Source organism: Centruroides sculpturatus, unplaced genomic scaffold, assembly GCF_000671375.1.
Source record: "Centruroides sculpturatus isolate CEXI.00-Female unplaced genomic scaffold, Cexi_2.0 scaffold1818, whole genome shotgun sequence".
Lineage (NCBI taxonomy): Eukaryota > Metazoa > Arthropoda > Arachnida > Scorpiones > Buthidae > Centruroides > Centruroides sculpturatus.
In genome coordinates, this window is record NW_019385979.1 from 71,662 (window position 1) to 94,170 (window position 22,509).

The following is a 22,509-nucleotide window of genomic DNA, read 5'->3' on the forward strand; positions in this document are numbered from 1 at the left end:
TGGTAGAAGTGAAGAAAGAAAGCAAAAAGCAGTAAATAAAAATTTTTAAAAATAATTTAAAACTAATTTTTTTAAAAATCTTTTCTAAGTTATTTTTAAGTTATCGTTACATTATGTTATGTAAGTTAAGTTTTAGTATCACTTCCCTTCTCCCTCACTTCAGCCACCAGTTTACACCTCCACCCTCGTCTATCCTCAAAGGTAAAGTGCAAATAAAACTACGTTTTTTTTATCAATTATTATTCTATTATAGTTATTTATACATTTATAACTACAAAACGCAATTTTTTTAGTGTTTTCCTTACTAAAGTTTTTTTCAATGTACTGTACTACTTACCTTTAATTTGAGTATGTTTTTCGTGTTGGAACGAATTATTTGGTTTTACGTGTAATCGTACGGAGAAAAATGATTCACCTTACGACATTTTCATGATATGATCTCAGTTTCGGAACGGATTAATTTCGTATCCTGAGGTACCACTGTATTGTTGTATGTTTACCTGTTTGTTTTGTTATTTTTATATTTATTTGAGCGCATACACGTTGTATGAGGAAATGGTAATCTTTTGCATTATTAGCATTACTCATAGTCAGTGTAATAAATAAATAGCAAATCTAGTGTTAAAAATTAAAAAAATTTAAATTCTCAATCAGTTAGATACCTATCTTGTAAGTAAATGTTAGTAGATAGTCAATTAAACTGTCCACTAATACTATTAAGTAGATATTTTTCTGCTAAAAAGTGCTATCCTACTTAAATATACAAATTAATATTCTTGTTTTACAATATACTTTTACATGTATATTGTAACAATTTATATGATTTACTGGTGAACTTCATAATGTAGTCAGATTTTCCAATTAAAATCAGAAAATATTAGGAAAATTTGATATAATGTCTTTTTATCATTCATTTTTGATAGCTCACCTAAAACTATTATAAAGAGAGTCTACTGTATTTCATACTTATAATTAATTCATAATTTAAAGTTATTTTCTGTGACATAAAGTAACTTTAATATATGAATATTCACACTTTACATTGTTTGTAAATACCAGTTGTTTTGTATACTCAAGGTTTTAAATCATGTGAACAAAAATATCAAATTATAAGATCAAATGCAGAAATTTTCTACAGAATTTTTTTAATCGTTTTGAAAATAAAAATGTTTGCATAAGTTTCTTTATAAAAAATATTTTCCAAAAACTAAAAGAAAATAGTTATAGGCATGATAAAAGAGAGATGTATTTTCATCATAAAATTTTCAGTATTAATGCAAAGTTTTCTTTTTTTATGTTTAAATCTAGTAGAAAATGTATGTGAAAAAATTCTAATGAAGTTGCTAAAATACAATTATTACCAATTTTAGATGAAATATTGTTGAATTTTTTATTTTCAATAGAAAAATTTTTAATGGTTGTATTTGTTTGAATGTAAATAAAATCAAATAATTTTATATTAATATTTTACAAAATGTTGAAACTAATATCTCAAATACTATAGTAGAGATAACAGAGACTTATCACACTGCTACTGGTAACATCAAAGTGACACTTCTATCGTCAGAATGCAACTTTATTACTGGTATTCATTTTGATACATAAAATCCTCATCAGCCATATATGAAAATATATAGGTATCTTTTGTAGAACAAATTTGTACACAGTACCTAATGTGAATTGTAATTGTGATCTGCTATTATCAAGGGATTTTCTTTTTAGATATTGTTGGCCTATTTATAATATAATACTCATGGTACTGTGCAGTGTAAATGGAAATAAATCATGAACAGGTATGTTTTAAATTGTAGATTGTAATTAATGTCAATTTCTCTGCAAATTTATTCTACAACAGATACCTATATATTTTTATATATGGCTGATGAGAATCTTATGCACTAAAATGAATACCAATAATAAAGTTGCATTCTGATGATAGAAGTGTCATTTTGATGTTACCAGTAGCAGTGTGATAAGTCTCTGTTATCTCTACTATAGTATTTGAGATATTAGTTTCAACAATTATTGAGACAAGAAACTCTTATAATATTTACAAAATGTATTTTTAAGAATTTGATAGATAATTTTGGAATAAATCAAATTCTTTATATATTCATTCTGTATGATTTATTAAATATATATCTTATTGAATATTTATTTACACATGTATAGAAAACTTGATATTTTTAAAGATTCTAATTTTTGAAATATTTTTCTTAATTAGGCATTCCACAGTTTTTTGTATATATACTGAAAGTTTTATGGCAGTTTCTTGTACTTTTGAATATGCTAATTTCATTACCAAAACCATCATGTGTTTTTATTCAGGTATTGTATTTTTAAGATTTTTAAATTATGAAATATAGTTTCAGTTGAAAAAGAAAATAGAATGAAACACAATTTCTATGTTCAATTTTTAAGAATTTTATTATGAATTTTATCTGGAGTCAGTGTGTGATGTGTGTATGGCTTTTCATATAGAAAAGGAAAAAATTACTATCAAAGCAACAAAATGCTTAAAGTAAAAAATGTTTTTTAAGATATTTCATTTCATTATCAACTGAAACAAAAATTATATGAATTTGTTTCATGAGAATTTCAAAATTCTAAACACTTTAAGTTAGTACAATTCTAAAATTCCAAATCAGTTTAAAATATAAAATTGATAGTCTTTAATTTAGAAAATTATTTAAATTTATTAAAATTAAAACTTTTCTTTGGAAAATCATATGCAATTGTGAGCCGCTGGGGAAGTTGGGAAGTCCTCTCCTTCCGGCCACAGATCGGTGACCTACTTTCTTGTCAAGGATGGCATTTCGTTCAGTTACGTGTTACACGAGTGGAGGAGAGTCGAAGGGGTCAACGATAAGACGTTGGCTAAGCCGAATAACGACACCATTTAAAAAACAAAACAAGAGTTTATTAAGCTAACTAACTAAATAAAATTTACACAAAACTCCTTTGACTTTGCGGATGAGAGAGAGAGTTCACAATAATATATCATAGCTCTGAGATAATATCGGATGGATACTTCTGCTTTAATTTCTGAAAGGCAGTGTGAGGTGGGGCACAAGGTCTTCCAATTAAGGGCGTACAGTAGGTATGAGGGGAAGATATGGCCTGTCTTCGTCGTTGTCCATTCAATTGGCGACTCTTCCCGAGAGGGGAAGGAGGATGGCTTTTATACATTTTGTGTTGGGAAAATTTGTCAGGTGACCAATTGTTTTAGCAGGTGTGGGGTTAAAGTTGGTGTTAGAATGACAACAATATGATGAATTTCGCCGATAATTGTAAACTATACACGGTTTGATCGTGAGAATGTTTATACCTATATTACATCGGGTTTAGTGATGTTTATGTTTATAGTTAAATAGAAAGAGTTATAAATTTCTCATACGCTTTATATTACAGTTCTGTAGGGTCAGATTCCTTTGGTTAAAGGAATTTTTTTTATTTAAATTTATTCAAAATTTAAAGGATTACTTTCTTTTATGAAATTATATGAACTTCAAATTTCACACAATTAAGAATAATATCTTAACTAAATTTAAATTGTTTGATATTTTAGAATGTTTGTTTGAATTTCCGTACATTTGTATAAAATATTTTTTTCTGGAAGTATTCTAGCTGATATTTAGAAATATCCAAAAATATTTCTAAGTTTAATTATTTTGATATTTTTATAGTGGTTTATCTATCACATATTTATAAGAAGATATTTCTAAATATTGATGCTTATAATACTTTTCATTTCAAATTAATAAAAATCCTAATTGTTTTGCTGAAGTAACTTTGAGTTGATTTGAATGAAATTTTAGTTTTATAACTCATAAAAATATATAGCTTATGTTATCAATGTTTCATGTTGTTGCAATGAAATTAAAGAATAGGGATTTCAGGTTTTTATAATTACATACATTCAGTTTTTAAATAATTTTATTCAAATTTTAGTTTATTGAAGTTGCAGTACAATTCAATTTTCTTTTTTTAACCTGTTTTATAATTATATAGAATGAAGTATATTTTTAAAATGAATTAAGTATTTAATTATATGTTTATTTGAGTATAAGGTAGCTGTGCATCTGAGGATATATTAAGATTAAGATTTATATTACATTAATTTTGTACATAATTACTAGTACTTTGAATAACATTTAAAATCAGTTTAAAACATTTATGATACATAACTATTAATGATACAACTTAATTTAAATCATGTTGCCTTTAAAATACAAACTGAGAAGAGGCTTGTAACTTGTGATACATTTCTGTATTGATCAAACTAATAAATGCAAATACTTTTCATATAGATCATATTGATCTAAATATCTTTGAATAGTTAATTCTGTAAAATTACAGCAATTTTGATTAGAAGAATTCCACAAAATTCTTGTTAAGTTAAATGTGTAGAACTTGATATCGTTTTATGTATTTTAATTGCAAATTTTAAACTTTACTATATATTCCATTGAAGATAAAGTTGTTATGATGTTATATTAAACGGTTACATTTTTCAAAATTGTAAATTAGATACAAAATTCTCTGTAATAAAAAGATTGATATAGTGATATCTTGACTACAAATGCTCTTTGTAGTAAAAATATTATTATAATAATAATAAAAATGTAACTAAAATATTTACATAAATAATTAACACATTGTAGAACTATTGTTATTGTTCTTTTTAATAAAATTTATATTCAAATGTCTTCTTTGTTTTTCAGAATCCTCCATCAATACCAACCTTACCAGTAGTTTGGCTTTATTGTTGCTTTTTCGAAATAAAATGGATTATTGATTGGCATAATTATGGACATACTATATTGAGATTAAAACATGGACCTAATCATATATTAGTAAAAATTTATCTTTGGTAAATGATAATCTCAATTATATAATACTCAAATGTAATTCATAATATGTAGAAATATTTAATTTAAATCTTGAAAAAAATCATTAACAAATTTAAATTACAGAATGGTTTAATCTGCTGATTTCTACCATTAGTGTTTAAAATGATAATTTTGAACTCATACCTTGAAACAAAAATCCTTTAAAATGCATCCTTTTTATTCACTTTTCCAAATGTTTTCCATTATTGCTAATCCTTCCTGGTTTGTTTTGTGTATTTACCATACTCAAGACAGACCAGGAAGGATTAGCAATAAATTACAGAGAGTCGAGTAAAATCTCAGCAGCATGGAGAGTGGGCATAATATGATAATTTTAGTACAAAAATAGGGACAAACAGTACAGAAGTAGGCAGAATAGTGGCCTTCTTTATATTAACAGTTGTGTTAATGTATTTATGTAATTATTATTATTATTATTATTTTTTTTTGTATGAGCCTGCATACTACATAAGAAAATTCAAACATTTAAATGCTCCAAAACAAAGTTTGTTTAGAAATTAAAATCAGAATCATTCAATTTTTCTGTTCCTGAGGAAGGCCATTCAAAATGGCCAAAATGTTTGGAAAAGCAAATAAAAAGGCTGCATTTTAAAGGTTTTTTGTTTTGAGGTATGAGTTTTATTTAGACACAACACTTAACACCTCAATACTACTTCCAGCAGTCAAAAGATTTTAATATTCTAACGTTTTCGGCCGTCTTTTAGAGGCCCTCTTCAGGATGAAACATTAAAAAACAGTTCTATCTTTTGAAGGATTCTAATAATCGAATACAGCTGTGTTCCGAACTTTTAAATATTTAAACGATGCGTAAGATATAAAAATCGTTACGCTTACAAGACAAAAAATTATTTTAAAATAACGCTATACATAAATTATTATTGTAGAGTTGTGAAAATTAGCGCTATGTAAACACTGCTATACATTAAATATTATTAAATAGTTGTGAAAATTAGCGTGATGTAAACGCTCTGATTTCTTATACATAGCAGAAAGATTAAAAATAATTAAACTTCCGATTATTGTTGTGCCTTGTGGCAATGTAAATAATATTTCCACGATTGTGGAATCGGAATATAATCGGAGTTAATGCAGCTTCCCTTTATGGTTTCTCTATAAATCTCAATAGCCTCCAACGAGCGTAAGTCGTGTCGGTCAAAGGCCCTATGTAAAAGAGTAGCCTCATCCCAACATGGGGAAACCCCGGGCTCGGTAGCATACCGTGCTAGAGCCGTATTATACTTCTGCTTCGACACATCATATTTGTGGTCCCGTATCCTAGCCTCCAGGGATCTGTATGTGGATCCAATGTATGTTATCCGACGATTGAAACGTTCGTCATTCAAAGGTATACGGTACACCCCCGGCGCTTTTTTGTCATCGGACTTGTCCTTAGCATTAGATAAAAGTCGGAAAATATTCTGCTTTCTCTTATATGTTAAGCGCACATTCACTTCCTTAGCGATTTTACTAAAAATTCGATGAAGGGATGGTTCGTAAGGTACAATCACCCGTTTTTGCTGTGTATCAATAGTCCCCGTGTTGGTGGTAGTTATTGTAGATTGCTGCATGGTAGAAAGCCTGTCTATTAATGACTGTTGGAACCCATGTGTCGATGCTGTACGTTTGATGTTTTTCAGTTCTCTGTAAGTATCGGAAGTTTCAGAGCAGTGGGAATAAGCCCTTGAGACTAGGGCCCTAAAAGCTGATACCTTATACGTCCACGGGTCCGCTGAGTTACGAGGTATAAAGAGAGGACAGTATGTTGGTTTGCGGTAAATGGTCGTGGTTATATTATTATTCGCTGTGTTAATCTGGACATCTAAGTAGTTAACTTCTGTGCGACTTTCTTGGTCTAACTTTAGAGTTAAGCCGTAGGCGTTTTTGTTAAAGGCTTCTAACACTTTCTCTATATCAGGTTTGGTTTTCCAAATAATCAAAATATCATCCACATACCGCATGTAGCTAAGGATATTGGATTGAAAGCTTAGTAAGACCTTTTCTTCTAATTTTCGTACGACGAGTTCGCATAGATCCCCAGAGACTGGGCTACCCATTGGTACGCCTCTTTTTTGGATGTACGTTTGACCATCAAAGTAAAAAAAGGAGGAATAGCAGATTAGATGTGTAAGCTCTAGTATTTGTGAATGGAATCTCTGGCTGTCAGTTGTTGTAGTGAGAAAGAAATCCCTTAGCTCACAAAAACATGGTTCCAATCGAATGGAAGGGAACATCGATACAAAATCGAATACAGTAAGATATTCGTTCCCATTTAACTTTAACTTGTGGAGTTTGGCGAGTAGTGCGTTGGAATCGGACACAGTCAAGCCGTATGAGTTAAGATGATTTTGCAATAAGTGATGTATACGTTTCTCCAATATGAAAGTGGGAGATCTGGCTTTATCGATCACAGGTCTTAATTTATGCCCGGGTTTGTGTGTTTTGGCAAAAGCGAAAAGGCGGGGGGTGTCAGGGGAGCTAACTACCGCATTTTGAAGGCCTAAGATTGTGGCAAGGCCAGTGCGCGTGAATCTACCGACACGACTTTGCAGCCTCGTTGTGTATGAGGTGTCAGCTGGTTGACATTGTGTGTCAACTATATATTGATGTAATGCGCTGACATATGTTGCCCTTAGCATGATGACGACTGCCTTGCTTTTGTCAGACTTGACCATTGTGATGTTATTAGATTGGAGCCATTTCTTACTGCGTTTGACGTAACTCCAGAACTTGTGTACTTCGGGTTCCGGCCTGTAACTTTCAACTGCCATCAACGCCTTCCATCGAAGATAGTCCTTGCGGGTGTCCGGAAACTCAATATTTGCTCTGGAAAGTAATTTCTCTATGCTGGGAATGAAGGAAAACGGGTTTGCTGCAGCCGACTGAGGCACGAACATAGGACCAAATTCGAACGCCTTGCGGAAGTAATCTGGAGGAGATATGCTGTCCCAACAAGTTATAACGTTATTGAACTGAGGTTTAGGACATCGCTTTTGTATTTTTAATATCCAGCTGAGCTTTTTATCATATTTACGTTGTAAGTTACGCTGGACACTTGCTTCTAGATCGATTACTCTAGAGTTCACATGTTGCAGGATGGTAAAATCTTGTCTATAAATGTTCTCCTCAAGATTGATGAGTTGTTTCAATTTATAGTACATAAGGCGTCTGGTGCTTCTAATAGCTTTTCTGAGGCATAAAGCACCAGCACCAGACGCCTTATGTACTATAAATTGAAACAACTCATCAATCTTGAGGAGAACATTTATAGACAAGATTTTACCATCCTGCAACATGTGAACTCTAGAGTAATCGATCTAGAAGCAAGTGTCCAGCGTAACTTACAACGTAAATATGATAAAAAGCTCAGCTGGATATTAAAAATACAAAAGCGATGTCCTAAACCTCAGTTCAATAACGTTATAACTTGTTGGGACAGCATATCTCCTCCAGATTACTTCCGCAAGGCGTTCGAATTTGGTCCTATGTTCGTGCCTCAGTCGGCTGCAGCAAACCCGTTTTCCTTCATTCCCAGCATAGAGAAATTACTTTCCAGAGCAAATATTGAGTTTCCGGACACCCGCAAGGACTATCTTCGATGGAAGGCGTTGATGGCAGTTGAAAGTTACAGGCCGGAACCCGAAGTACACAAGTTCTGGAGTTACGTCAAACGCAGTAAGAAATGGCTCCAATCTAATAACATCACAATGGTCAAGTCTGACAAAAGCAAGGCAGTCGTCATCATGCTAAGGGCAACATATGTCAGCGCATTACATCAATATATAGTTGACACACAATGTCAACCAGCTGACACCTCATACACAACGAGGCTGCAAAGTCGTGTCGGTAGATTCACGCGCACTGGCCTTGCCACAATCTTAGGCCTTCAAAATGCGGTAGTTAGCTCCCCTGACACCCCCCGCCTTTTCGCTTTTGCCAAAACACACAAACCCGGGCATAAATTAAGACCTGTGATCGATAAAGCCAGATCTCCCACTTTCATATTGGAGAAACGTATACATCACTTATTGCAAAATCATCTTAACTCATACGGCTTGACTGTGTCCGATTCCAACGCACTACTCGCCAAACTCCACAAGTTAAAGTTAAATGGGAACGAATATCTTACTGTATTCGATTTTGTATCGATGTTCCCTTCCATTCGATTGGAACCATGTTTTTGTGAGCTAAGGGATTTCTTTCTCACTACAACAACTGACAGCCAGAGATTCCATTCACAAATACTAGAGCTTACACATCTAATCTGCTATTCCTCCTTTTTTTACTTTGATGGTCAAACGTACATCCAAAAAAGAGGCGTACCAATGGGTAGCCCAGTCTCTGGGGATCTATGCGAACTCGTCGTACGAAAATTAGAAGAAAAGGTCTTACTAAGCTTTCAATCCAATATCCTTAGCTACATGCGGTATGTGGATGATATTTTGATTATTTGGAAAACCAAACCTGATATAGAGAAAGTGTTAGAAGCCTTTAACAAAAACGCCTACGGCTTAACTCTAAAGTTAGACCAAGAAAGTCGCACAGAAGTTAACTACTTAGATGTCCAGATTAACACAGCGAATAATAATATAACCACGACCATTTACCGCAAACCAACATACTGTCCTCTCTTTATACCTCGTAACTCAGCGGACCCGTGGACGTATAAGGTATCAGCTTTTAGGGCCCTAGTCTCAAGGGCTTATTCCCACTGCTCTGAAACTTCCGATACTTACAGAGAACTGAAAAACATCAAACGTACAGCATCGACACATGGGTTCCAACAGTCATTAATAGACAGGCTTTCTACCATGCAGCAATCTACAATAACTACCACCAACACGGGGACTATTGATACACAGCAAAAACGGGTGATTGTACCTTACGAACCATCCCTTCATCGAATTTTTAGTAAAATCGCTAAGGAAGTGAATGTGCGCTTAACATATAAGAGAAAGCAGAATATTTTCCGACTTTTATCTAATGCTAAGGACAAGTCCGATGACAAAAAAGCGCCGGGGGTGTACCGTATACCTTTGAATGACGAACGTTTCAATCGTCGGATAACATACATTGGATCCACATACAGATCCCTGGAGGCTAGGATACGGGACCACAAATATGATGTGTCGAAGCAGAAGTATAATACGGCTCTAGCACGGTATGCTACCGAGCCCGGGGTTTCCCCATGTTGGGATGAGGCTACTCTTTTACATAGGGCCTTTGACCGACACGACTTACGCTCGTTGGAGGCTATTGAGATTTATAGAGAAACCATAAAGGGAAGCTGCATTAACTCCGATTATATTCCGATTCCACAATCGTGGAAATATTATTTACATTGCCACAAGGCACAACAATAATCGGAAGTTTAATTATTTTTAATCTTTCTGCTATGTATAAGAAATCAGAGCGTTTACATCACGCTAATTTTCACAACTATTTAATAATATTTAATGTATAGCAGTGTTTACATAGCGCTAATTTTCACAACTCTACAATAATAATTTATGTATAGCGTTATTTTAAAATAATTTTTTGTCTTGTAAGCGTAACGATTTTTATATCTTACGCATCGTTTAAATATTTAAAAGTTCGGAACACAGCTGTATTCGATTATTAGAATCCTTCAAAAGATAGAACTGTTTTTTAATGTTTCATCCTGAAGAGGGCCTCTAAAAGACAGCCGAAAACGTTAGAATATTAAAATCTTTTGACTGCTGGAAGTAGTATTGAGGTGTTAAGTGTTGTGTCTAGTATATCTTTCCAGTTTACGTGTGTTAATTTTTTGTCTGAGTTTTATTTAAGTGCAGTTACAGAAGAATGATAATTTTGTTTAGATGAAATTGTAAAATGAAAGTTTTAAGATGCTTAATAAAAAAAAAAGTGCATAAACATAGAAAATAACATTTCTACAGATGAATTTTATTTTTACTCACTAAAGTATCTATGCAGTTTCTAGTAAACGATTATATCACTGATGTTCAGTTTGCATAGATAAAAATACCATTAATATTAAATGAGAATTTAAGATAAATGTTAAAAATGTTTTGATGTTTTTACATTTTTAATTAATTTTTCATGTGTAAAATTACTAAAATACAAAATTAAATAATTTAGTCACATTTAAATTTGAATAAGCATGTTTTATAGGAAAATTTTAATAATTACAGAATTTAAACTTTTTTTATTTGTGAGGATTTTTTCTGCTAACATAGCAAAAGAAGTTTATTCTTGTAAATGAGAGTTTTATTTACTCTGTGCTATTTATTATTAATATATAATGTAAGACATGACTTTATTGACCAAAACATAAGTTTAGAGGACTGATGATTGGATTATTATATGTGTTTTCAAACTTTTGAACTTTTAATCTAAGGGAAACACTAATTTGTTTCATACAAATTTTGTACTTGTTTCAAGTCAAAAAGAGTGAAGGAATTAGACGATTTAAATGCCAGAATTTTTTTTCTAAAGAATGTTTTGTTTTTAGAATATGTAAAATCTTTCTTGATTAGAATATGTAAGATCTTGATACTTGAATCTGTTTTTCTATGTTTTTGTCTTGTTACTGAATGATTCTTTCTCATTGTATATTAAATTTAATTTATCTCAACATAATCTCATTTTCCATTAATTTTTACTTCAGCCTAGTCATATTTTCTTTATAATTAAACAAGAAGTATTTTCCTACCACCTTTTCTTTTGACATCCATTTTCATTATGGCAAATTCCTAATAATATTGTTGGCTAGTTTATCTGGAAAATTAAACAGATTTATCATGTTATTAATATTAGTAAATTTTAGACTCATATTCTGCTTATTGAAGTATATTGAAGTATTGTCTCACAGCAGTATGGTAAAGAGTTCAGGATGCTGCTTTGTATTTAAGTATAGCATTAAAAAATCAAACAAAATAGTTTGTCTCCTAAACACAAATATTTAAATTATTTTATTAGAAATTAAAGAATCCAAATAATATGTAAAAGTAGGATGTAAGCTTTATACTAGAGTGAGATTAAATTGGTATCTATGGAATTATTGTTATTTTACTTAACAATAATATTAGAGATTCTAACTTAAATTTATCTTGAAATCATAGTTTTACATAATTTATACTTTTTTAAATACAAGAATATGAGAAAATATCATTATTGATTAAAAAAGATAAAATAGAAGAAACTGTTTTTAAACATTAAAATTATATATTATTTTATTGAACTAAGGCAATACTTTTCTTTTACTTTTTTCAATTAATATATAATATATATCAGGGGTGGCCAACTTTTGTGTACATAAGATCTAATTTTTATCTTAAAAATAAGTCACAATCGACTTGTTGTAGTAGGCATAGTCTAAGTGGCAAAGGGAAGTGTAAAATATATACTATGTTTAGATAGGTAAGTAAAGCCACAATTTAATTTAAAACATGAAGAAAAGGTACTTACATTTTAATTAAACAGAAGAAAAATTAAAACTCAACGTTGTCACTTTTGGGGACCATCACTTCGCCTTCTTCTCTCTACCATGTTCCGATCTACTCTCTCTCTGTCCTTCTTCCTGCCTTTCTTTTTTTCAGTTTTACAACCCTTTGTCTACATTTCTTATTCCCCTTTTACAACTGTACCCAAATGGATTGCAGATGGACCGACAAAATCGCATCTGCGGGAGGACGCGGAGGTCTGATATCACTACAGTTGCGTTTGCACGTTACGTTCATGCATTGCATTCAGTTACAAGTGTAACACGTTAAGTCAAGACATTGCAAGCGATCAACCAAAATTGGCTTCACGATCAACTTGTTGGCAACCCCTGATATATATGATATAATTGATATTTTGTAATGTATAAATTTTTACATTATTGTTTTTATTATTTAATATGATATAGCTTTAATTCTAAACATTTCATTTGTAATATATTATAAAATTGAAGATATTTTTTAACTTCTAGGGCTGAATTTTATTTTGGAAGAAAAGCCACATACAATTTTTGTGTTACTGAAGCTATGAAAAATGATTTGCTTCAGAACTGGAATATAATGTAAGAAAACACTCATGACAATGCATTATTAAGATTTAATTTTTTTTTTTTTAATGACTTGTTTTAAACGAGATTCATATTTTGTGTAATTTTTTAAAGAAATCTATAAATTTTTTTTCTCAATTTCTCTATTTATTTAAATTTTTAATAAAATAATTTTTTCTTTTATAGAGCTGAAGTATTGTATGATAGACCAGCTCCAATGTTTCAACCAACCAATTTACAAGACAAACATTCCTTACTGCTCAAACTAGAGAATGACTATCCTATCTTAAAATCATGGTAAGTATTTAACCAATTAAATCATTTAAAAACATAAATACAACAGTATATGCTTTATTACTTTAGATACAATACGTTTTTAGTACATATTTTCAAAATAGTATTATTTTATCAATGTCTATTGCACAAAATCTATTGTTGTTATCTTCTTAATTTAAATATTTAGTTTCTGTTACAAAAATAGAGCTGCTTTTTCATATAAATATCAAATATATCAATGAAACAAAAAGTTGATAGGGAACTTTTTGGAAAGTATCATTTTAAAGACAGGTATTGTATTGATATATAATTTTATGAATAGCTGATTTATGTCCAAAGAAATTTGACAGTTTTAGATTATCAGCTTCTATTACCAGCTATTATAGAATTCTACAACAAAATTTCAGCAAAAATTGCATGAAATTTTTGTATGTGATTTAAGGTATAAATGCAATCAAAGTAAAACTATAGAGTTTTTTTTTTTTGAGGAATTGATATGTTTTTATGTAGGTATATATTAGTAAAGAGATGCTGTATGTAATATGCTAACCTTATTTGATTCTTGGGTTCATAAAACATAAAATATAGACTTCTCTAAGAAGATACAAGTTTTATTAGTTTAATCAAATATAAACTTTTTGAACAAGTTTTTTATTACAAAACAAAATAGTTTTCTATTGATATTGCATATGTTTTAACAATACAGTTTTTTGATTATTTTAATAAATAATTATTCACATTAACTCTTTGTTTTACTCCATTGTACGGAAAAAATATTCATCTTAATGATCACAGCTTGCAAATAGTAATGAATACAAGTGTGTTTTTTGGATCCGTTTTGATTTTCTATCTTTATCACTAGTTTTTTTACTGAAATATTACATTTCAGGAACTAATATACTTATGTCAATAAATGGGCACTAATGTCATTTTTTGTGAGCCCTGATATAAGTTTTAACTGCTCCTTTTTTTTTCATTACTTAGAGACTTTTTTAGAAATAACTTTTACAATATACAATATTTGTATATCATATCATATTTATATTATATTACTTTAAATTTTTTTAAATGTTCAGTATTGTACTGTCCAAAAGAACTTTACTCTTATAAAAAATTTATGGATTATAAATTATATTTTCATTTAAAAATAGGATCATCAAAACAAAAAATAACTTTTTTGTTTTGATGAGAAACAATCTTCAAACATATTTCTACAAAATATATTAAAGATCTTTTGAATTAATTTACTAAATATGAAAATCATTGATTCAATTCCCATATTTGATTAAGAATTTTCCCTTTTAAGTATGTGTTGATTTAATTAGATTGATAGTTCACATTGTAAAGAATTTTGATTATTCTGAGCAAATCATTACTGAGACATCTGATTAAAAACAGAAACTTTTTTACCAAAATTTGATCAGTTACAAATAATACAAATGGATCTATAAAAAAAGTTTAATTTTCTTCTGTATATTATCATTTTCAGCAGATTAAATAATTTAAAATATATTAATTTAATGGCATTTTTTATTAGGGGAATTGCTACAACAAATGAACAAACTAATTTTACAGAAATTATTGATGGAACTGTGAATGAAAAATCTAATAGGCCAGCACTTATTGTCAGTAGTACAAGTTGGACAGGTAAAACAGATTTAAATATTTGATCTTTTTGCTTTAATTAATTATTTAATATTTATTATAATTACAGAAGATGAAGATTTTGGTATTCTTCTAGAAGCACTACAAGGTATTATTTTATTTCTGAATCCTTTTACTTAATGCTTATTAAAAAAATCCTTTAAAAATATTGATTTTAAAAATGTTCAAACATTAATATTTAAAAAATCCAGCAACAAGTTGCATAACTTTTCTGACTGTTATGAGATTTTATTTAAAAAATAACTTTTTTTTTATTAATTATAATAAAAAGGTAAAAGCCTTAATTTGATGATATAGCTGAGTTTTTAAAAAATATAAATGCTAATGATGATTAAAATTTTCATAAAATCTGACCTCATTTGAGATATGATGACTTCCCTCTATCTCCCCACCACTCAAACTTTAACTACCGAAATTTAATAGCTTCAATGTCCCTTATATACAAGTTACTATGCCAAATTTCATTTCTGAATTTTTACCTCATTTTGAAATATTAAACAAACTAGAACTAGATACCAAAACACACACACACACGAATTTTTTCCTGTACTTTTTTGGGTTTAGGGAGTCTCAAAATATTGAAAAATGCCTAGAGGATCAATTCTGACACAATTCCAATACTTTCCTGTATTATATTCATAATAGCCACGAAAGTAAAAATATGTATAAATATGGCAAATTATTGAATAAAAATTTAGTTCATGTTTATTTTTATAACAAATTTTATTATCTTTTATTAATTAATTAATTTTCTGGTATTCAATTTTTATGTGTTTCTAGTTTTAATAGTATTAATCTGTTTATATCTAGTATATTGAAAAAAGTTAATTAATTTATTATATATGAGTATTACAAACTTAAATTTTAAAACATAACTATATGGGAAATTCTTGATTTCTGAAAATTCTTCCCTTTCTCTCTCTCTCTCTCTCTGTTATTAAAAAGAAATATTTAAAAATAATTGCTTAAAATTTTGAATCTTAATCTATTTGAAATACAGATTTATTTATTTCACATAAAGTTGTATACAACGCAATAAAAGATTGAAAACTTAAAATTTGTACAAAAAAATTTTGTTAGAATCAAATGAATATGTCAATTGATACTTTTCAAATATATTTTCTCTATATTATGTTTATCAACATGACCAAAATGAACTTGATTTTAATAAATTTGCTATTAGATAAGGTAGTAGAGACATGTGTGAAATAGTGGCATGCAGTTTATGGAAGTTGTGGAAGTACAGCTTCCTTTGTATTTTCTAAAATATAAATATGTATTGTGTGATTACTTTCATAAACAAGTTCTTATATCTTTCTTTCATGTCAATGTATCTATTTTAGAATTAAAATAGATAAACCGTTTATTTTTGTCATTTCCAATATTTGTTTATAATTTTTATGGAAAATGCAGCTTCCCTATCATCAAATGTCACCACACACCACTGGTGTGAAAGAATATTGATAGATTTATCACTTTAGCTTTTATTTTTGGATCCAGTTCAAAATTCCAACAATAAAAATCTTGATTTTCAAAATCATAACATGATCAAAAGCCAACAGGTCAAAGTTCTGACAGAATCAAAAGTGTGACAAGTCAAAATCATGATGGAATCAAAAACTCAATGGGTCAAAATTCCAACAGAATCAAATTAACAATCCAAATCCCAACTGAATCAAAAACCTGACAAATCAAATCTTATCAGATGAAAATTTGACATGCTATAAAATCGTCAGTTATCAAAATTCATGCAAACAAATTTCTGTTTCTGTTTCTGTAATGAGCCAGTGTCAGACCACTGTGAAAAAATTTTATTAATTAACAAAATTATAAAACAAAATATTTTATATTAAAATTGCAATAGTTTCAAATTAAAAAAACATTTATTTTTAATTAATTTTATTTATTGATGGGAGAAGAAATGAAAAGATGAAACTAGTCAATTTTAAGATGATTATAGCTTGGAAACAATTTATTTTCTTGAATATAAGTGAATTGAAATTTAAAAATTATTATAAAATTAATAGTTAATCAATTAACTGTTAAAATTTTATGGATTGTTCTAAGGAATTTGAATGTTGTTGATATAGAAAAGCACATCTCATCAATAAAATGTGATAGCATAAAGCTACAGATGTACAGAAATAGACTCATATATAAATACATAATAATACATTACTTTAATATATAATACTGTATAATTAATTATTGTAAAGCAAAATTTATTTGTTTGGCACATACTATTATATCATCTATTAAACATTTGTTGAATTAAATTTCTTTTATGCTCTTTTTTGTTTAAATTCTACAAAACTGTCAATAGGAAGTTCCTTGAGATCTGCAAAAATTTATTTATAAAAGTTTTCTTTGGTTGAAGAATACTTAGGAACATGACAATATTAGGCTTTTGATTATGATCACATTTTGATTCTGGTAGTGGGATTTTGACTTGTCAAGCTTTTGATTGTGTCAGGTTTTTGATCAAATCTCATTATTTTTATTTTTATATATATATATATGTCTAGAAGGGAAGTTTCAGTTGTTTTCTCCATACATCTAAATTTACTTTGATTTATATCATTGTTATGTAATTTTATTTGTTAAAGTAATAAATTAACATCAAATCTTAAGGAATTTACACTATTAATTACACTACTAAATAAAACTTTGTTTTAAAGCTTTTTGTTTGTTGAAGTATGATATTTTATGATAAATTTATTTTAAGATCACAGAATATAAAGTAACAATATTACTTAATTAATTTATATATATGATATAGAATATGAGACTGCTGCAGTTAAAAGTAACAGTTTACCAAACATTGTGTGTATTGTGACAGGTATTTTGAAATTTTTTTATTTATAGAGCTTAATACATAGAAAAGCATTTAAAAATTTGTTTCATTTTCAGGCAAGGGTCCTCTTCAATTTCAATTTTTAAGTCTAATTACCAAAATGAATTTTCAGCATATTGTTATTATAACACCATGGTTGGCAGCTGAGGATTATCCAAAATTGCTAGGTAGTCTAAATAAAATAAATTGAATAATTATTTTCAATTTAAGTAATTAATTAAGTTAAAACTGTTTCAGGAAGTGCAGATCTGGGTGTGTGTTTACATATCTCATCAAGTGGTTTAGATCTTCCAATGAAGATTGTTGATATGTTTGGATGTGAATTACCTGTTTGTGCTGTTAGCTATAAGTGGTAAATGATTTCAATAAGTTTATTTTTATCATAAGAATTTATAATGAACTTTCTCACTAAAATAAAATGTACATATTTTCCTGTTTTTTATTTGTAAATTATTTTTAGTAGCTTAACTATTACTTAATACATTTATTTTTAAAGATTTTTGTGTTAATCAGGCTGAAAACGTTTGTTTTCAATTATATATTTTCCCAGCAACAAATTAAGGTGTTTTATTTTTTATGTGACTTTTGTGTATTTTTCATTGGAAATGTTTCTTAAATTGATAATAACTTCTGAAATTCTGATTAACATAGAATTTTGCCATAATATGGATACATTTTCTTTATAGAAAAGATTTTCTTTGATTAAGATTATGTTAACAGCAAAAATAAAATAATCTGTTGAAAATAAATTGTAAATTAAACAAACTTAAATTTCAAAATTATCTGTAAGTTATTGACTATTAATATTATTATTTAATCAGAATTTATTTTTTGAATGCAAAGTATATTTGTCATAATAAATCTTTTAAAAATTCTATGAAACATATGTATTCATAAGAAAATCTTTCATGAATATTAGTAAACAGAAATTTGTGTAATTTATATATTATGTTTCTGTCAAATAATAAGAAATTAAAACAGGTAGAATGTTATATGAAATAGCAGTTTAGCTTCTTTTGATCTTTAGTTTTTATGTATAGTTATTTCTATATAAAATTAAGTAAATTGATTCAATCCAAAAACTTTTTATTCCTTTGACACAAAGAACCTTGTACAATCATGTCTTACTATTCATGACTTTATAACACTAACAGTAAATGTTATAGAATATAAATATAAAATGTCTCAACCCTGGGTTGTTCACAGATTAAAACTTTCCAATCATTGACCTCTTGGGAAACATCTATCTGTAGTGATACTAACATGTGCATTACAAACTATTATCTTATTTAGGTTCATTAGACTAATGAATGTAAATAACCATACCTGACAAACTTTTTATTCTAGTGTCAAATGATAAGAATTACAGTACTTATATTGCTAGTTCACAAGATGTTAGTTAATGATAATTACAACAAGATAATCAATAGATAAGCATACCATATAAAATGATAGAATTTTAAAAAATATCAGATTTTTAAAAAATACATTCTACATCAATATTATTTTAAAAATATCTGAAAAATTATTTATTTATATAGTTTAAATAGTAATATAATCAATATAATATTTTGTTGGAATTTTTTAAATTCATATCAATTTATCATTGTATGCAGGGTTCTAATTATAACCATTAATATAGCATAGATAATTTTATAGATAATATAGATAATAGATAATTTTATAGATAAAATAGATAATATAGATATAGTTTTTCTTTTCAAATCCAAAATATCATGCTTATACTCTTCATAATAATTGTAAATGATTATCAGACAAATCAGACAGAACATATAATTAGTATATTTTATTATGTCTTTGAACATTAATTAAAATAATTTCTATTTTTAATAATAAAATTCATTTTTAAGTTTAAACATTTGTTTTACAGCCTAGATGAATTAGTGAAAGTTGGAGAAAATGGACTAATGTTCAAAGATGCCAAAGAATTAGCTTCTCAACTTCAGGTATGATTAATAATAAATATAATATAAAGTGAATTCATAAACATGTTATAAAATAATTATAAAATTAATAAATTAATTACAAAAATAAAATTATTTAAATATCCAAATTATTGAATAATAATGGATTATTTAGAAGAAAATTATTATAGTTTACCACTCTATAATTTTGTTTAAAAATTGACTGTTGTATATATTATGATAAATGTTACTTGAGCTTTTAAAATATGATGAAAAAAAGAGTGCTATTTTTTTATTAAAAAAATCTTTTTCCATCTTAAAATCTGAAAATTCACCTATTATGAGCAGTGAAAAAGATATTCTACTTAAATATATAACTTATAAAACGTCTGCCAATTAGGGACAAAAAAGTTTGAAATACAAGAAAATTTTGTATACACTTGCAAATAAACATTTATTCCTTTTGAACCAAGAGATTAATCAATCTTTCTAATTTCATCCACAGTATAATAAGTCCAGTTAATAGATTATAGTCATAATAGATCAGGGGTTGCCAAACTTTTTTGATTGTCGACCCCCTACAACTTTTCAAAACCTCACATCGACCCCCATCAAAAAGTTTGTGTTACAAGCAAAAAAAAAGCTCTTACTATTTTAATATATATCTTTTAATTTTACATTTTTTACATTTATTGTACATATGTTAATAATAATTTTTGTAACTGACAATCAATAAGACAGATAAGCTTGATAAATCTTAGCAAGATTAGCAATATTCGGTTCAAAATTTGTTTTTTCATCGACTCCCCCAATAATGTTATATTGACCCTAGGGGTCAATATAGACCACTTTGGCAATCCCTGTAATAGACCAATATTAATTTTTTTAAAATATTATGCTGTTTATTTAAGATAGTCAAATTGATTGATTAATTATATTATAAAATTGAGAAATTATAATTTTAAAATATTTCTGTAAATATACATTGCTTTGATAGTTGTGATTTGTTACAGAATACTCTGTTAACAAAAATTTTGAAGAATTTTTTCTGTAGGATTTTTTTGCATTAAAATTTTTTTAAATGTAAAAATGTAACAAATGTGCTGATAGAAAATATAATAATTTTTGTGGTAAAACAAGCGTAACCTGATTAGTTTATATCAATTTGCTAAAGTTAGTATTGAGAACAGCATTAATCTTTTTCTTTATCTTCGCCTTTTCCCATGTTTATATGGGTTCGGCATTTCCTTCTCTAATACGTTTTTTCCATTTCTTCCTTAAGAGAGAAGCAGCTCTTGCTGAACCAGCTCTTTGCAGCTCTTGCAGCTCTTAAGAAAGCAGCTCTTTCTTGAACCAGATGGGACTTAAGAGAGAAGCAGCAAGAGCTGCTTCTCTCTTAAGTCCCATCTGGTTCAAGTCTTCTTCCACCTTATCTTTCCAACACATCTTTGGTCTTTCTTTTCCTCTTTTCTTTTACTACCAATTTTCCAATCTTCTTTCCAACATAATTGTCACTTCTTCACTCTACATGGCTAAACCATCTCAACCTACATTCTTGCATCTTTTTTGCTCAAGGGGCCCACCTTAACAGAACCTCTAATAAAACCATTCCTTATTCTGTCCTTCCTTGACACTCCACACATCCATCACAACATTCTCATTTCTGCCACCTCCATCTTTCTTGGCGTCTTGTTATTGTCCATGTCTCAGCTCCATATAACATTGCAGGTCTAACAACTGATTTATACAATTTTCCTTTTCAGATTGTAGCTAACTTTCTTGTTGCATAACACATCACTCAGCTTCCTCCAGTTCATCTATCCACATTGAATTCTATGCTGCACCTCTGAGTTCAATTCTCCTCCCATCTCGAGAAATGTCCCAAGATATTTAAAACTCGGAACAAAAGGGAGCGGCACACTCCCTTTTGTTCTGAGTTTTTGGATTTTAATATTACACTCATTTTGGATTTTAATATTACACACATTTTGGTTTTTAATATTACACTCATCCTACCATTCAGAGTCATATAAGCTGTTTTAGTTCTGCTAATCTTCATGCCCCTTTCTTCCAAAATTTTCCTCCATTCTTCCAGTTTCTTCTCAGCCTTGGTTTGGGAAAGTTCACACAGCACAATATCATCCACAAACAGCATACTCCATGGAGCCTCACACTTTACGTCTCACACCATCACATCCATATCAGGTCAAACAAATAAGGGCTAAATCCCTGATGCAAACCAACATTAACGAAGAACCCTTCTGTAGTGACCTCACTACTCTTAACTTGGGTCTCTGCTCCCTCATATTTTTCCTTGATGAGCCTAACATATTTTTTCTGGAACATTCTTTTCTTTCAAATGTCTCCATATCTCTTGCCTTGGTACCCTATCATATACCTTTTGTAGATCTATGAACACTATGTGCAACTCTTCCTGCATTTCCCTGTGCTCTAAAACAGCTGATGGAAACATCAGCTCTAAAACAGCTGATGTTTCTATCAGCTGTTTTAGAGCAAAGATAGCATCAGTCATACTCCTTTCCGGCAAAAAGCCAAACTGTTCTTTTCCAATCTCAGATTCCTGTCTAATCATTCTTTTTACAATTTTTTTCCAAATCTTCATAATATGGGACAATATCTTTATACCTCTGTAATTTCCGCAATTCTGTACATTCCCTTTACCTTTAAAGATTGGCACAAGAATGCTCTTCCTCCATTCACCTGGGATCTTCTCCTGCTGCCAGAGTTTCTTCATAAAGTCCCAGAGGATATCAATTCCCTCCTTATCCAAATCTCTCCAAGCCTCAACTGGAATCCGATCAGTGCCTACTGCTTTCCCCATCTTCATTT

General features: G+C 29.0%; 3 protein-coding genes across 6 annotated transcripts in view; 2 read left to right on the forward strand and 1 right to left on the reverse strand.

The window, feature by feature from the left end:
- The window catches only part of LOC111612918 (chitobiosyldiphosphodolichol beta-mannosyltransferase-like), a 55,703-nt gene that overhangs the window by 10,644 nt on the left and 22,550 nt on the right, over nucleotides 1-22,509 (forward strand). For all 4 annotated transcript variants that reach the window (XM_023354209.1, XM_023354207.1, XM_023354206.1 and 1 more), the window contains 10 exons: nucleotides 2,225-2,328; nucleotides 4,725-4,873; nucleotides 12,865-12,954; nucleotides 13,126-13,236; nucleotides 14,753-14,862; nucleotides 14,930-14,968; nucleotides 17,660-17,719; nucleotides 17,791-17,901; nucleotides 17,972-18,086; nucleotides 19,626-19,701. In XM_023354209.1, the coding sequence (XP_023209977.1) occupies nucleotides 2,225-2,328; nucleotides 4,725-4,873; nucleotides 12,865-12,954; nucleotides 13,126-13,236; nucleotides 14,753-14,862; nucleotides 14,930-14,968; nucleotides 17,660-17,719; nucleotides 17,791-17,901; nucleotides 17,972-18,086; nucleotides 19,626-19,701 (965 nt within the window). The remainder of the gene's footprint in view (nucleotides 1-2,224; nucleotides 2,329-4,724; nucleotides 4,874-12,864; nucleotides 12,955-13,125; nucleotides 13,237-14,752; nucleotides 14,863-14,929; nucleotides 14,969-17,659; nucleotides 17,720-17,790; nucleotides 17,902-17,971; nucleotides 18,087-19,625; nucleotides 19,702-22,509) is intronic.
- On the forward strand, nucleotides 5,627-10,467 carry LOC111612916. The gene is made up of 2 exons (XM_023354204.1): nucleotides 5,627-5,757; nucleotides 8,497-10,467. Exon 2 carries the CDS (start codon nucleotides 8,522-8,524, stop codon nucleotides 10,271-10,273), a length of 1,752 nt encoding a protein of 583 aa, XP_023209972.1. The 5' UTR covers nucleotides 5,627-5,757; nucleotides 8,497-8,521; the 3' UTR covers nucleotides 10,274-10,467.
- LOC111612917 lies at nucleotides 5,751-10,565 on the reverse strand. Its single transcript, XM_023354205.1, has 2 exons — nucleotides 10,446-10,565; nucleotides 5,751-7,706 (listed from the first exon to the last, which is right to left on the reverse strand). Exon 2 carries the CDS (start codon nucleotides 7,679-7,681, stop codon nucleotides 5,930-5,932), a length of 1,752 nt encoding a protein of 583 aa, XP_023209973.1. The 5' UTR covers nucleotides 7,682-7,706; nucleotides 10,446-10,565; the 3' UTR covers nucleotides 5,751-5,929.